This window comes from Scyliorhinus torazame, chromosome 4, assembly GCF_047496885.1.
Source record: "Scyliorhinus torazame isolate Kashiwa2021f chromosome 4, sScyTor2.1, whole genome shotgun sequence".
Lineage (NCBI taxonomy): Eukaryota > Metazoa > Chordata > Chondrichthyes > Carcharhiniformes > Scyliorhinidae > Scyliorhinus > Scyliorhinus torazame.
The window spans coordinates 143,111,496-143,128,364 of NC_092710.1; the positions used below are offsets into that span (position 1 = coordinate 143,111,496).

At 48.2% G+C, this 16,869-nt stretch overlaps 1 protein-coding gene across 10 annotated transcripts in view; it reads left to right on the plus strand.

Moving 5' to 3' along the window:
- LOC140410513 (doublecortin domain-containing protein 2) overlaps positions 1 to 16,869 on the plus strand; it is a 254,897-nt gene that overhangs the window by 182,701 nt on the left and 55,327 nt on the right. For 8 of the 10 annotated variants that reach the window (XM_072498707.1, XM_072498700.1, XM_072498702.1 and 5 more), the window contains one exon: positions 11,908 to 11,973. The exons of the other annotated variants lie outside the window; for them this stretch is intronic. In XM_072498707.1, coding sequence (XP_072354808.1) covers positions 11,908 to 11,973 — 66 coding nt within the window. The remainder of the gene's footprint in view (positions 1 to 11,907; positions 11,974 to 16,869) is intronic. 10 annotated transcript variants of the gene reach the window in all.

Genomic DNA, 16,869 nt, shown 5'->3' on the forward strand with positions numbered 1-16,869 from the left:
ACTCCACCCGGCCCTGGCCGAAGCCCCCCAGCCAGCAGCACAACTGTCAGCAAACTATAGTGATGTCGGACACTTTCCACACCCCCGCTCTCTCCCTCACCAGCCACAATGTCGGTTTCACGATTTTTAAATGCACAAGTGAATCTTACCATTGGGAATTACTATTGAAGGCGGAGAATCGCGGAGGCGCCGGAGAATACCGGGTCTGGCCCACTAATGATATGCAAACGGCATTTACTGTACATGTGTTCTGGAACGCATTGACGCCGCTGTCGAGGCAATGGAGAATTGCGATTTGGTCCGAAATTTGTGCCCGCCGTGATTTCGGCATTGTTACAAATTCTGCGCTCAATCGCGTTTCCGGATTCCGGCGTCGGCTGACTGAGAATCCCGCCCCTGGTATATCATGGACTTGATGCATACCAAAGCTCCTGCTATTCTATATGAACTTTGGCCGGAATTATCTATGTTTTTGGCAGAGTGTTGTCTCGGACGGTCCCATGACATCATGCCAGTAGATGGAGCTGCCCTGCCAACAATTATGTTTCTGAAAGATCGGGGAACCCGAAAATGGATAAGTGAACACCCCCTTCACCCACCCCCACCAGGGAACAATCCCTCTCAAGAAGCAGTGCCAGAGGCCATGCCCAAGCAGTGCCAGGGGGCCATGCAAGGAGGCAGTACTACCTGTGCATGATCCATTTCCTCCAGTGGCTGTACTCGGCCTCTGGTGGGTTCTGTTCGCAGGGGCGTGCCATGGCGGCCTGTCGATGTGGTTGAAAGAACAATTTAACATGTGGGGACGATCAGGCGTAAAAGCCTGGTAATGAGATTTAAATTGATGTAAATGGAGCTCTCGACTTTTCAAGTCTGTTTCCTGTTACGCCATTGGCGGGGGTAGGGACAATTGAGTGGGGAAATCACTTTGGCGTAAAACCTGCTTTGGGATTCCTGTTCGATTCCCTGCGCCCCACTGCCATTCCAGTCCCCCCGAAAACAAAGGGAGGGGGAACCCTGCCTTTGTATCTTATCTCTCAATCTCAAAAGAGAACTGAGGTAGGGCGGCATGTGGCACAGTGGATAGCACTGGAACTGCAGTGCTGAGGACCCGGGTTCGAATCCCGGCCCTGGGTCACTGTCCGTGTGGAGTTTGCACATTCTCCCCATGTCCGCGTGGGTATCACCCCCACAACCCAAAGATGTGCAGGCTAGGTGGATTGGCCACGCTAAATTGCACACGGACAGTAACCCAGGGCCTGGATCGAACCTGGGACCTCAGCACCGTGAGGCAGCAGTGTTAACCACTGCGTCACCGTGCTCCCCCCCTGCCAGACATGGAGGTTTTCATCCAATCGAGAACCGGAGATTCCATACATTGTGTCATTATTTCCTTGACAAAGTAAAAAGCATGATTCTTTAAAAGGATGTGTATGTCTTTGGAATTTTGTACAATGACAAAAACTTTTAAAAGGTCGGTGTAACAATAAGCTGTGGTGTTATTTAAGATTTTGGTGGTGGATTATCCGTTTGGGAGACTATGGGCTGGATTCTCCATCGGCGGGATTCTCCGTTTCCCCGGCAGCGCCCTCACACCCGTAGATTCCCCAACGACGTGGGGGGGCGCCCACAATGGGAAAACACATTGGCCGGCTGCCGGGACGGAGTATCCCGTGCTGTGCGGGGCACGCTGCACCAGAAAACAGGAGCACGGAACGGAGAATCCCATCCTATGTTCAACCGCGGGAGGAGAATTGCAAATGATTTACGTTCCCCCTGGGGGCGCAAATCGGGAAACAATTCCGTACCCCTGCCATGCAAATTTATTGCCATTTCGAGCGAACGGCCCAATAGCAGAGTCCCGCGCCCCACCCTCCCCCGACCCCTGCACCTCCATGCAACAACCCCTGCATTGCAAAGCATCCCCCACCCCCAGATTGCCCGGGTGCCCCCCTTTCCCCAAGTACAGGGGTGACCTGATCCACTCCCCCCCCCCCCCACCTCCCAGGGACCCTCTAACAAGGGGGACCCCCAAAGGGCCCCCCAACTGGAGGCCCCCCACACTGGGTCCCTCTAATTGAAGGGGCCCCCACAGGGACCCCTAACTAGAGGGCTCCACCCCGATAGAGACCCCCTAACTAAAGGGATCCACACAGAGTCCCCCTAACTGAAGGGGCCCCCACAGGGACCCCTGAACTAGAGGGCTCCACCCCCACAGAACCCCCTAAATGCCCACAGGGACCCCCTAACTAGAGAGACCCCCTAACGTTAGAGAACCCCCACAGGAATTCCCTAATTAAAGAGACCTCTCTACAAGGACCCCCTAACTAGAGGGACCTGCACAGAGACCACCTAATTAAAGGGACCCCCAACTGAACCCCCTTACTAGAGGGCCCCCCACAGCACCACCCAACAGAGACCCCTACTCCCTACAGAAAAGAGACCCTGTCTGGAAGCTAGACAGCAGTCCGGACAGGGGGAGTGAAAAAAATTATATCTGGAGTTCCACGTGTCCATTCCGAAAGGGAACAGCTGTAAGCTGTGTTTCAACCCCACAGATTCATTAGCTGCAAGCCAGTCATTCATCTCTCGTAGATTGCTGTGATTGGTAGCTTCCATAAACCAGCTGCAGCCTTAATTCATTCATCTCCTTTCATGGATGTGTGACTAAGTGGTGAAACCCCAATGTTTACAAACCTCAACCACATCAAAGAGAGGTAAGTGCATTCCAATCACATACGTGCATTCCAATCACTCATGCATGTGTTAGTGGGTAGGTGGGTCCCTATTCATGTGGTCCCTGAGGGAGGGGAGGGTCTCCCTATTAAGGTTGTCTCCTTATTCAAGGGTTTTTGGGGGTGGTGTCTGTTAGAGGTGTAATGATATGTAGATAGACATGTAACTAAAGGGGTAATCGCAACACTTAGCTGTACTACCACTAGAGGGCACCACCAGATCACACTATATAACTGAGCTCCCAAAGGCTCTTGGTCTCTTTCCACACAGGAGTAGCTAGACAGCAGTAGTACAGTATAGTTAGATCACAGCCTAGACACCACGTGTAGTTCAGATACAGTTTATGTAGTTATATCTCATTACTTTAATTCTAGAGTTAGTTCACTAGATTGTCAAACTCATTTATTAGTTTTATCGTTACTTAATAAATTTGTTTACTTTACATCAAAGTCTCGCGTATTCTTCAATATCATCTGAAACCAGTAACATCAGATATTACTTTAAGCAAGTAATATAACATGCTGCCAGGAGTTGCAATATAATACAACAAGAGGAGGGGTGGAGTGGGAGTGCAGCCCTCTGTGGGCATTGGGGGTAACTCCCATAAGGGGTTACCATCTTGGCCCACTGCAAGGTCCGCCACAACAGGGCCATGAAGGTAAATACCAGGGGAACGGAGAATCATGAAGCGCCAGAGACTCTGGTGCTGCGCCGGCCAAGTGGATGCAGATGAGGCATTAAAGACCCATTTGCATTCATTTACATCCTCCTGCTGGTGCACCGTCGTGAACCTCGATCCCTGCTTCAAAGGATGGTCGGAGCATCGCATGGGTGCCCGATCCCGATCCCGATTTTCCCCCGAAGACTGATTCTCTGCCCCATCGAGAAACATGCTTCGGGTGTCACGAAACAGAGAATCCAACCCAAATTTAACTTTTGGCTTACACCAAATCAGTTAAATACTTCCATTTTTGGGACAATTATTAAAACTTACTACTGTACGTTAAGGGAAGATCAACCTCAGAAGAAGAAAGGCAATTGAGGAGTTTTCTCTATTAACTGTCTGGAAAGGTTTACTTGGAGTCTGGTTAATTTGTTTTGTGGAAAGAACACCGAGTAATTTATCTCACTGCCGATGAAGTCAGCTAAATCGTATAAGAGGCTGTGTGCTTACTGCCAATTGGCACAATTACAAATGACTTCATTCAGCAACACTGGCAGTCATGTTGTGAACAGCAACACTTAGCATGTGAACTACAGCATGATGCTAAGTAGCTGCAGACAGATAATTGAACAGGAAACAGATGTACGAGAGCCTCCTCTTTGTGATATGTGTGGCAGCAAGGTAGGAATTATGCCCACCTCTCTGACTATGCCCTGACCTTGCCAACTTTCCCTGAATTGGAAGAGAATGTGGCGAGGCCAAGGTAATAGTGTATGCGTGCAGGGCTGTCGGCAAGATTTCCAGATGGCAAGGTGGAGTCTGCCAGCGCTGGGCACAAATTCCCTGGTGGTGCTGCAGTAGGATCACCAGTGTGGAACCAAGAAAGGTAGCTGGGTATTTAAAGAGTCAGTGGATTCCTAATTGACAAGCTTCATGCAGCCTTCCTGGGGTGGTTTCACGGAGAAACAGTTACTGGATCATCAGGTGGTGAAAAATGGACTTGGGCTTACTGTATTTTGCATTTCATGTGTGTACAATGGAGGAGCCTTTGAGGATGAGGGAGGAAGTAAAATTGAGCTTGGGTGGTGAGATGACAGTATAATCATTGCCAGGCATTGCCTCATTCCCCACCATTATTCTGCCCCACTTCCAATGGGAATACAGAAGAAAATCCAACTCAATCTCTCCCTGCATTGTTTGCAAGTAGGATCTTTATTCACAATGAAGAAACCTGCAAAATGCACTGATAGATTAAGCTGAATAACATAAAAAAAGCTCCTACTTGAGTACTAAATACGCTGGTAGAATTCTCCCAAGCCCCGCTAGCGGGTTCGATGGATGGCATGGGGGGAGAATATGGCGGGAGGCTGAGAAATTATTTTCACACCAGCTTCAATTTACAGTGGGATCTTCCTCTGGTGCCTGCTATGGCAGGCTGGAAGACTCACCAGAGGCTGGTGTTAACCTCACTTGCATCCCGTTAATGGATGCATATGAAGGCCTGACCCCCTCCATGCCAGACTCTCCTCGATGCCGGTGGGAAAACACGCCAGCATAAAATATGTCTTGGACAATGTGGCGTGTAGGTTTCGGGACTCACTTGATCAATGCCTAGTGCTGTGTCCGGAGTTCAAGATGGAGGCTCTGCTGGAGGGGACTATCTTCCAGCCTCAGAATGCTCCTGGAGATCCATCTTTCTTCTCAGGCGACCCATCTTCTAGCCTCAGAGTGCTCCCTGAGATCAATCTTCATTTACAGGAGGTCCACTTTCTTCCTTCAATAGTGGATCACTGATGTTGGGCGCTTATTCAAATGGAATCCGGACATGATGGCGGACTACGCGCCATCAGGCCTTCCTCACCACGGAATACAGGGTGAAATGTAGGTGTATAATTAATGAGGTTGGGTTCTCTTTTTTTTGTGTGGATTGTATTTTCTACCACAGATATTATCCATGGTCTGAATGCAATTACTCCTGAAAACTATTGCAACACGTCCAACTAAAGCATGCCAGATTATTCAGTTTTGTATATTATCATAGTAGATAGCATTTAAAGAAAAATGCCTGGGTTCTTGATAACCTTCTGATTGCAATCAATATTGGTGAATGGATTAGAAATGTCACTTGTCTTGAGGATTTATAATAACAGTAAACTATGTTTGAGAATGGTTAATTTAGCGATTAGCTACTTTGACAGTGCAACTCTACATTGTTGGTCAAAAGAATCCTCATTGCTTTGTAGGATCCTTTAAAGGCCTCTGCTCAACAGTATCCACAACTCTTCCTTCTAACCCGTACTTAGAACACAGAACATAGAACAGAGAAAAATACAGCACAGAACAGGCCCTTCAGCCCACGATGTTGTGCCGAACTTCTGTCCTAGATTAAGAACAAATTAATCTACAGCCCATCATTGTACCGTAATCTATGTACCTATCCAATAGCCACTTGAAGGTCCCTAATGTTTTCGACTCAACTACTTCCACAGGCAGTGCATTCCATGCCCCCACTACTCTCTGGGTAAAGAACCTACCTCTGACATCTCCCCTATATCTTCCACCATGTCCCCTTGTAATGGTTTGTTCCACCCGGGGAAAAAGTCTCTGACTGTCTATCTATTCCCCTGATCATCTTTTTCAACCTCTATCAAGTTGCCCCTCATGCTTCTCCGTTCTAATGAGAAAAGGCCTAGCACCCTCAACCTTTCCTCGTAAGACCGACTCTCCATTCCAGGTAACATCCTGGTAAATCTACTTTGCACCTTTTCCAAAGCTTCCACGTCCTTCCTAAAATGAGGCGGCCAGAACTGCACACGGTACTCCAAATGTGGCCTTACCAAGGTTTTGTACAGCTGCAACATCACCTTACGACTCTTAAATTCAATCCCTCTGCTAAAGAACATTAGCACACCATAGGCCTTCTTCACAGCTCTATCCACTTGAGTGGCAACTTTCAAAGATCTATGAACATAGACCCCAAGATCTCTCTGCTCCTCCACATTGCCAAGAACCCTACCGTTAACCCTGTGTTCCGCATTCATATTTGTCCTTCCAAATGGACAACCTCACACTTTTCAGGGTTAAACTCCATTTGCCACTTCTCAGCCCAGCTCTGCATCCTATCTATGTCTCTTTGCAGCTGACAACAGCCCTCCTCACTATCCACAACTCCACCAATCTTCGTATCGTCTGTAAATTTACTGACCCACCCTTCAACTCCCTCATCCAAGTCATTAATGAAAATCACAAACAGCAGAGGACCCAGAACTGATCCCTGCGGTACGCCACTGGTAACTGGGCTCCAGGCTGAATATTTGCCATCCACCACCACTCTCTGACTTCTATTGGTTCGCCAGTTCGTTATCCAACTGGCCAAAGTTCCCACTATCCCATGCCTCCTTACTTTCTGCATAAGCCTACCGTGGGGAAATTTATCAAATGCCTTACTAAAATCCATGTACACTACATCCACTGCTTTACCTTCATCCACGTGCTTGGTCACCTCCTCAAAGAATTCAATAAGACTTGTGAGGCAAGACCTACCCCTCACAAATCCGTGCTGACTATCCCTAATCAAGCAGTGTCTTTCCAGATGCTCAGAAATCCTATTCCTCAGTACCCTTTCCATTACTTTGCCTACCACCGAAGTAAGACTAACTGGCCTGTAATTCCCAGGGTTATCCCTATTCCCTTTTTTGAACAGGGGCACGACATTCGCCACTCTCCAATCCCCTGGTACTACCCCTGTTGACAGTGAGGACGAAAAGATCATTGCCAACGGCTCTGCAATTTCATCTCTTGCTTCCCATAGAATCCTTGGATATATCCCGTCAGGCCCGGGGGACTTGTCTATCCTCAAGTTTTTCTAAAATGCCCAACACATCTTCCTTCCTAACAAGTATCCCGTCGAGCTTACCAGTCTGTTTCACACTGTCCTCTCCAACAATATCGCCCCTCTCATTCGTAAATACTGAAGAAAAGTACTTGTTCAAGACCTCTCCTATCTCTTCAGACTCAATACACAATCTCCCGCTACTGTCCTTGATCGGACCCACCCTCACTCTAGTCATTCTCATATTTCTCACATATGTGTAAAAGGCCTTGGAGTTTTCCTTGATTCTACCCACTCTCTTAGCTCTCCTAATCCCTTTCTTCAGTTCCCTCCTGGCTATTTTGTATCCCTCCAGCCCTGTCTGAACATTGTTTCCTCAGCCTTACATAAATATCCTTCTTCCTCTTAACAAGACATTCAACCTCTCTTGTCAACCTTGGTTCCCTCACTCGACCATCTCTTCCCTGCCTGACAGGGACATACATATCAAGGACACGTAGTATCTGTTCCTTGAATAAGTTCCACATTTCAATTGTGTCCTTCCCTGACAGCCTATGTTCCCAACTTATGCACTTCAGTTCTTGTCTGACAGCATCATATTTAGCCTTCCCCCAATTGTAAACCTTGCCCTGTTGCACGCACCTATCCTTCTCCATTACTAAAGCGAAATCCACAGAATTGTGGTCACTATCTCCAAAATGCTCCCCCACTAACAAATCTATCACTTGCCCTGGTTCATTACCAAGTACCAAATCCAATATGGCCTCCCCTCTGGTCGGACAATCTACATACTGTGTTAGAAAAGCTTTTTGGACACACTGCACAAACACCACCCCATCCACACTATTTGATCTAAAGAGTTTCCACTCAATATTTGGGAAGTTGAAGTCACCCATGACTACTACCGTATGACTTCTGCACCTTTCCAAAATCTGTTTCCCAATCTGTTCCTCCACATCTCTGCTGCTATTGGGGGGCCTATAGAAAACTCCCAACAAGGTAACTGCTCCTTTCCTATTTCTGACTTCCACCCGTACTACCTCAGTAGGCAGGTCCTCCTCGAACTGCCTTTCTGCAGCTGTTATACTATCTCTAATTAACAATGCAACCTCATTTATCACCCTCCCTAATCCTATTGAAACATCTATAATCAGGAACCTCCAACAACCATTTCTGCCCCTCTTCTATCCAAGTTTCCGAGATGGCCACCACATCGTAGTCCCAAGTACCGATCCATGCCTTAAGTTCATCCACCTTATTTCTGGTACTTCTTGCGTTGAAGTATACACACTTCAACCCATCTCCGTGCCTGCAAGTACTCTCCTTTGTCAATGTTACCTTCCCCACTGTCTCACTACACGCTTTGACATCCTGAACATCGGCTACCTTAGTTGCTGGACTACAAGTCCGGTTCTCATTCCCCTGCCAAATTAGTTTAAACCCTCCCGAAGAGTACTAGAAAACCTCCCTCTCAGGATATTTGTGCCCCTCTGGTTTGGATGCAACCCGTCCTGCTTGTACAGGTCCCACCTTCCCCAGAATACACGCCAATTATCCAAATACCTGAAGCCCTCTCTCCTACATCATTCCTGCAGCCACGTGTTCAACTGTACTCTCTCCCTATTTCTAGCCTCGCTATACGTGGCACCGGCAACAAACCAGAGATGACAACTCTGTCTGTCCTGGCTTTTAACTTCCAGCCTAACTCCCTAAACTCGTTTGTTACATCCACACCCCTTTTCCCACCTACGTCGTTGGTACCAATGTGCACCACGACTTCTGGCTGCTCTCCCTCCCCCTTAAGGATCCTGAAGACACGATCCGAGACATCCCTGGCCCTGGCACCCGGAAGGCAACATACCTTCCGGGAGTCTCGCTCGCGACCTATCTCCTATCTATTCCCCGAACCATTGAGTCCCCTATCACTATTGCTTTTCTATTCTCCCCCCTTCCCTTCTGAGCCTCAGAGCCAGACTCAGTGCCAGAGACCTGGCCGCTAGGGCCTTCCCCCGGTAGGTCATCCCCCCCAACAGCATCCAAAATGGTATATTTGTTTTGAAGGGGAACGGCCACGAGGGATCACTGCACTGTCTGCCCGTTCGTTTTCTTTCCCCATGAATGACCCAGCTTCTCTTGTCCTGTACCTTGGATGTGGTTACCTCCCTGCAACTCTTCTCTATTAACCCCTCTGCCTCCCGGATGATCCGAAGTTCATCCAGCTCCAGCTCCAGTTCCCTAACACGGACTCTGAGGAGCTGGAGTTGAGTGCACTTCCCGCAGGTATAGTCAGCGGGGACACCGGTGGTAACAGGAGGAGCATGCAACTGCCCTAGCCTCCATCTCCTCTTACCTCACAGAATATAGCTGCACTGTGGAGCAACTGGAACTCCGCCCTCCGACTCTGCTCCCAGTCAGCTGCAGTCTCTGTAAACTCCCGGCTCCCTTCACGCTCTTTGAGGAAATGTAGGAAATGAAATGAAAGGAGCACCGTACTCCCTCCTCATCTAACTCCCTCAGTCGCCAAACTCTCACTATAGCACTCAAATGCACCCACATTCAGCACTCCCTCAGTCACCAAACTCTCACTATAGCACTCAAGTGCACCCAAATTCAGCACACCCTCAGTCACCAAATCACATCGCACTCAAATGCACCCAAATTCAGCACTCCCTCAGTCACCAAACTCTCACTATAGCACTCAAATGCACCCAAATTCAGCACTCAGTGCAAACAAAGTCTCCACTGTAGCTAACTCAGATTTATACTGTGACTCTAGCCTCTGAAAACTGGCCTAATCCAATTAACTAATTTACAAGCTCCAGCTGCAAGTGGCTACAAGTAGAACCTTTGTTTAAAGCTGATTGAAAATTCACCTTCTTCTCAACCAAACAGCGACCTTTAAGTTAATTAAATAAAGAAAAGAAAGACTAGACTTTAGATAAAAATTAAAAATAAACCTTAATATCCCTCAGTCACCAAACTCTCACCTTAGCACTCAAATGCACGCAAATTCAGCACTCAGTAGTCTGCACTGTAGCTAGCTCAGATTTATACTGTGACTCTAGCTTCTGAAAACTGGCCTAATCCAATTAACTAATTTACAAGCTCCAGCTGCAAGTAGCTACAAGGAGAACCTTTGTTTAAAGCTGATTGAAAATTCACCTTCTTCTCAACCAAACAGCAACTTTTAAGTTAATTAACTAAGTAAAAGAAAGACGAGACTTTAGATAAAAATATAAAATAAACTCTTAATATCCCTCAGTCACCAAACTCTCATGCTAGCAATCAAATGCACTCAAATTCAGCCCTCAGTGCAAAAAATTCAGTACTTGCTACCAGTTGTACGAGGCTAGTTTAAATTTAATCGCAGTTTCATATTTTGTCACTGTTTGAGGACGTAAAAGAATCTAGGGTAAAGAGAGGGGGGCAGATTGCTCACATAAAGGAAGCCCATTACGAACCTAGAAAGTGCTGCTGACAGGCTAAACCGGCCAAGACACAACCTCTGTGCCTCCTGCCATAGAGATCTGCCGGTCAATCTCAGTGGCTGACTGACGGAATTGGGAAGGTATTGTCAGTGGAGTAGTAAAGCAGAGACCCAGAGTAATGTTCTGGGACCCAGGTTCAAATCTCGTCACTGCAGATGGTGAAATTTGAATTTGTTAAAAATCAGAATTAAAAGTCTAATGATGACCATGAAACCACTGTCGATTGTTGTAAAAACCCATCTGGTTCATTATGTCCTTTAGGGAAGGAAATCTGCCGTCCTTACCTGGTCTGGCCTATATGTGTGTCCAGATCCACAGCAAAGTGGTTGACTATTAACTGCCCCCTCAAGGGCAATTAGGGATGGGCAATAAATGTTGGCCCAGCCTGCGGCACCCATGTCCCATGAACAAATAGAAAAAATAAATAAATAGTTGGTGCTTCTAGGATTACAGCCTGCAGGAAAGGCAGCCGTGGTGTCCTGGCACAGGTAAGTCGAGGTCTTCGATAGGGAGTGGATTGGGCAGCCTAGAGAAGGGGGTGAGAGGTCAGGTGGTGGGGGGACAGGTGTGAGTGCTCCCGTTGTGCGAAAGGAACCACTCGAATGATGTGCCCTCCATTTTTTTGCAAGTATAAAGTATGCCCACTCCCACGTAACTGTCCACGTCAAACATTTTATGGCGTGGGCAGTGTTAACAAGCTCAATTAACCCTTAATCATTTATTTAAAAGAGGCAGGTGGGCTGCCCACCCACCTACCGTGTTGGGAACAGCTCAGGGGTGGGTGGGAAGATGGTGGGCTTGCCACCTCTTGTATTTTACATGAACCCCACCCCACCTGCTGAAAACATACCCAACACAAGGCTGTAAAATCCAGCCCCAAACAAACCACTTGTAATGACAACGACACAAAATGTTCAAGGTGCCAATAACGTTACTATATTATATAGTCATGAGAGGAAGAGGGTGTTGCTAATTACTTTATCGGGGTAACACTGGATAGTTCTTTCTAAAGAGTAAACACGGAGGTATATCTATGAAGTTCTGTAATAAGCAGCAGTGGCCGTGTGCTTACTTTTGGAATAATGCAGTCTTTCCAGTTTGGGTTTTCAGCACTTGTTCTCTCCCATGTCCAAAGTTTTTGCCTTGTAATTCGGCTGAACTGCTATTAATCTGAATTTTTGTTTCTTCAGTTTGAGCTACAGCACATTTCACAAGGTGGATCAAGTGATTCTGGAATGTTAGCCTCTCCCCAACAGGTAAACTGGTTGTTGACCACCAGTGGCTTAGTTTGCAAAACGGCAATCCTACGATTAGCCCATGTTATATTACACCAACATTGTAATTCGTAGATGGTGCTGTGCGCTAGATTCTTGAGAGTGTGAAATGGGCTAGTGGGGAATTATCGGCCCCCTTTTACACTGCAACTGATTTCCTTTCCCAGTGAAGCCAGTGGCATAGAGTGGAGAAATTTCACAACCTTAATGTGTTAATTACCTTCATTACCCTTTCTGTTCTGACATGTTCATTTTGATTATTAATTATTGATTGGCATTGGCTCATTGCTTTCATGGACAGAATTGATATGATTAAATTATCGGCAAACCCTGAGAAAAATATTTTATTTCTGTCGTCCTTTGCAAACTCCCCTTCACATTTTGCCCAGCATAGGAGACGGACAGGGTAGAAATTCTGTGAATGCTTCAGTAAAAGCAAAATACTGCCGATGCTGGAAATCTGAAACAAAAACAGAAAATGCTGGATAAACTCATCTGGTCTGACAGCATCGGTGGAGAGAGACACCGAGTTAATGTTTTAAGACCATATGACCCTTCTTCAGAGCTGATTTCAATGAATGCTTAATGTGTTTGTGTGAAATTTCTTCCTCTGCTGCATTAGTGGAGATATTAATGGCCTCACCCCTTCAGAATAGGAGACAATAGAATTTCAAATGGAAAGATAAGCATTTGCATGCTAATGTCACACAGCATGATTTTGTTCTCTTTGATGCACAACCAACAGTCCAGAATCAGTTGAGTAAAGAGTCAGATTTGTGACTTCCGGTGGCGGCCAAGGTGTGAGTGATCGCACATTTGGCAGCTCCTGCTCGAGGCAGTTCTTTTGGACCTTTTCCCGTTTGTAGGGTGGATGTTTTGCGGAAAAAAGGTGCAGGGCTGACTGGAGAAAAGTCAAACTCCACTGGTGAGACTGGTGGATGCATCCACGGGCCAGAGGTGGGTCGAGACGAAGGGAGCAGTTGGAGCAAGAGAAACTTTGTGCACCACAGGTCAAGATGGCGGAGGGTAAATGGTCAGCCTTGCCGGCCCAGTGGTCAACAGAGCAGCTGGTGGATTTCTTAAATGAGAAGTTCAGCCAGCAGAGGAGGGAAGCCCAGGAGGACCTAGCCAAGGCAGTGCAACCATTAAAAGTGGGAACTGACCGTGTGGAGCAGAGGCTGGAGTCCCAGGGCCAGACTATTCGGAAAGTGGAGGAGGCAGTGGGGGAGCACAAGGAGCAGCTTGCCTCGTTGGTGGCTGAAGTGGGTCTGATGTGAGAGACCCAAAAGCGGTTGAAGGAGAAGGCGGAGGGAGGACTTAAGAACCGCTCCCGGAGACAGAACCTAAGAATCGTGGGGCTGCCTGAAGGCATCGAGGGAGCAGACGCTGACTCACATGGAGCCAAAATGTTGGACACGTTAATGGGAGAGGGGCATTTGACTGGCTCTGGAGGTCAACCGAGCGCATAGGGCTCTGACGAGGAAGCCAAATGAGCTGCCGACGTCGATGGTGGTGCGTCTTCACCGGTTCCCGTTCAAAGAGAAGACATTGAGATGGGTGAGGCAGACGATACACCTGGGAGGGGAGCGAGCTTCGGGTGTACCAGGACCTGGGTGCGGACCTGGCGAAGAGGAGAGCCGGGTTCAATCGGGTGATGGCTGCCCTCTTTAAAAAAGGGGTGATGTTTGGGATGTTGTACCCGGCCCGCCTCTGGGTGACTTTTAATAGCCGAGAACATTATTTTGGAACACCAGAGGAGGCGATGGAGTTTTTAAGAGACAATGGACTGGCAGGAGAAGGAGGACATTGAACTGTGGAGGAGGTGTGAGGAGATGGGTGCTCTTTCTGTCCATTTTTTCTTGTATCTTTGTTTTTTTTGGTCGTCGGAGAACTTTTCGCCTTCGAGATGTTTTGTTGCGATTGAGGCTGAGTTCACCTTGTTTTTTCTTGTTTCATTGTTATTTGTGAGTTGTGCGAGCAGGGTGGGGGGCAGGGGAATAAGCGTGGGATAGGATACTTAGGCGCCTTGGGCGGGGACTGCCAGGCTAGCAGAGACGTCTAGTTAACAGGAGCGCAGCGGTGGGTGATCAGGTGGCTGGTGTTGCTGAGGGGGATGGGGTAGTTGTTTTGTTTAAGGGAAAGGAGAGAGGGGGGCTGCTGACAAAGGTGTTGTTTCTGTGGCGTAGCATGGGAGGGAGTGGTGACGGTGGACATTTAAGGGTGGGCCTGCAGGGGCGCGTGGTATGGGCCGGGGGCTGGCCCAAGAAGGGGTATGGTTGATCATCAGGGGAGGGAGGCAGGGTGCCCTCCGACCATGAACATGGAACGTGAGGGGGCTGAATGGGCCAGTTAAATGGTTGCGTGTTTTCGTGCACCTGAGAAGCTTGAAGACGGACGTGGCCTTTTTACAAGAAACACGCTTGAAGTTCAGGGATCAGACAAGGCTAAGGAAAGGGTGGATAGGGTAAGTCTTTCATTTGGGATTAGACATGAAGACATGGGGTTGGCGGTGCTGGTAAATGAACGGGTGCCGTTTGAGGTGGGGAATATAGTCGCAGATTCGAGTGGGAAGGTTCGTGTTGGTGAGTGGAAAGCTGGGGGGGATGCCAGTTGTCCTGGTAAATGTTTGTGCCCCAAATTGGGATGATCTGGAGTTTATGAAGTGAGTGCTGGGGAAGATTGGACTCGCACCGACTGATTATGGGGGGAGACTTTAACACGGTCAGTGATCCAAGGTTGGACTGGTCGAGCCTGAGGTCAGGGACGGTGTCAGCTGTGGCGAAGGAGCTGAAGGGATTCATGGAGCGCATGGAGGGGAGGGGAGGGGGGGGGGGTAGGGGGGTTAGGCCCGTGTAGGTTTGAAAGGCCGACGGCGAAGGAGTTTTCGTACTTCTCCCATGTGCACATTATGTTCTCTTGGATTGATTTATTTGGGGTGGGTAAGACATCATTGTCGGAGGTGGTCAGCGTGGGGTAATGGGCGATCATGGTTTCAGACCACACTCCGCATTGGGTGGATTTGCAAGTGGGTCGGGTGAGGGGCGCAGCGGCCGCAGTGGAGGCTGGACGTAGGGCTGTTAGGCCGACTTTTTGGCCTTTTCCTCTTTGGTAACCCGGAGAGGAATCTTATTGGGATGGAGGGACGTGAGTTCAACGAACCTGGGGGTCTGGGTGAGCGACCTCCCGGAATTCCTTCGGTAAAAAATCTAGTTTGCCTTGAGCGGGTCTGTGGAGGGATTTGTCCAGAGATGGAAACCGCTTATCAATTTCTTCCAGGATAGTTAAGTCAGCAGGGAGCTGGGGGACAACTTTGAGGTTAAAAAAAGAGGCAGAGTGGGTGGAGGGTAGCAGGAAGGAGGGTGGGGCGCAGGGGTGTTGGTTATGTATTTGTTATGAGATTTCCTGTTTGTTCTCTTTTTGGTTTTGGGTGTGTTTGATGTGTATATATATCTATAAGTGCCTTAAAAACATTTAATAAAAAAAGATTCAGATTTGAGGGTGGAATTGGTCTGTGCCAGTGAGGCGACATGAGCTCATCGTAAGTTGGCAACCCTATTACACAGTAACCTTTTCAGTGGAAATGTGCATGGAAGAATGCCAATTCACCACAAGCCAGCTTTGAGATTCTGGCACCGATTCCATCCTTCATGAGATAAAACTAGCAGTCTCTCGCAATCTCCTCCATGCAAAATGTCACAGTTGAAGCTTTTCTCCAGTCAGTGATAGATCTGCTTCGACTTTGAAGAATTACCAATTAAACAAATTGTTGTTTGTGGTAAATTTGCCTTAGCAGTCAGATTCGCATAGTTCTTTCTCCTGGACTAGTCCAGCTCAGATTGATGGAACTAATATTTTCCCTACACCCATTTAAAGTGAATTCTGAAATTGTCAACCCAACCCATCGTGAATGTGAGTTCACATCATAAAAGAGGCACGATTCATCAATTTGATTCAAAGAAGTCATGCATTGATTGGTGATAGGTGGGAAAATTTACAACAGTTCAGGAGGGAGCAATCTTTTGACATTAGTGTTCAGATATATTTTGTGAGACTATATGGAGACATTTTGCTGTTCATCTCACCCATGTTATATCAAAGCTATTAGCCAGGATTCTCCGTTTGGGAAATTATGGGAGGGATTCGTCATTTCCCAATGCCGATTTCGTAATTGAAGATCGGGCGGAGAATCCCTTTTGACGTCGAAATCGGGGGCGGCGCCTGTTTGACGCAGGTTTCGTATGCTCTGTCCCCTCCGAAATGGCGTCATCGCGATGCGCGCCACACACCGTTCGGAAAGCCTCAGCGTGTTAGCTGAAGGCCCCCCCCTAAATGCTCCACCCCCGATAGGCCGGGTTCTCGATGGCACGGTTCACTTGGGGTCTCAGCCGTGCGGGAACCCGGCATGGCGGCTGCGGACGGTGTCCAGCACGGCCACAGTCGGGCGGGAGCCATGCTGCTGGTCAGGTGGGGCTTCGCAGGGGGACTGGTGGGGGGTGTCCAGGGGATGGTGAGGGAGTGGCTAGGGGACACTATATGGCAGTTCAGGTCCGTGCACGGCCGGCACCATGTTTTACAGTGCGACCGCTGCAGGTTGTCGCAGTGAACATGCTCGGCCGCGGATCCGGCCATTCTCCAGCCATTTATTTTGTGGAGGCCGGGAGTCACAGCATCGGTGAGGGGGCGGCGCCAAGTTTTTCCAGGTAATACACCACAGATCCTCTGCACTTAGCCTCAGAGTCGGAGCTGATATGCACCAGTTTTATAATCCCCGTGCTGTTGTAAAGCGGGATGCAGCTCAGTGTTCCATAGCATGCAAATATATGCATGGCGTGGAATGTGAGGGATTCCCAGGGAATCACACTATCGAGCCGCCACCTT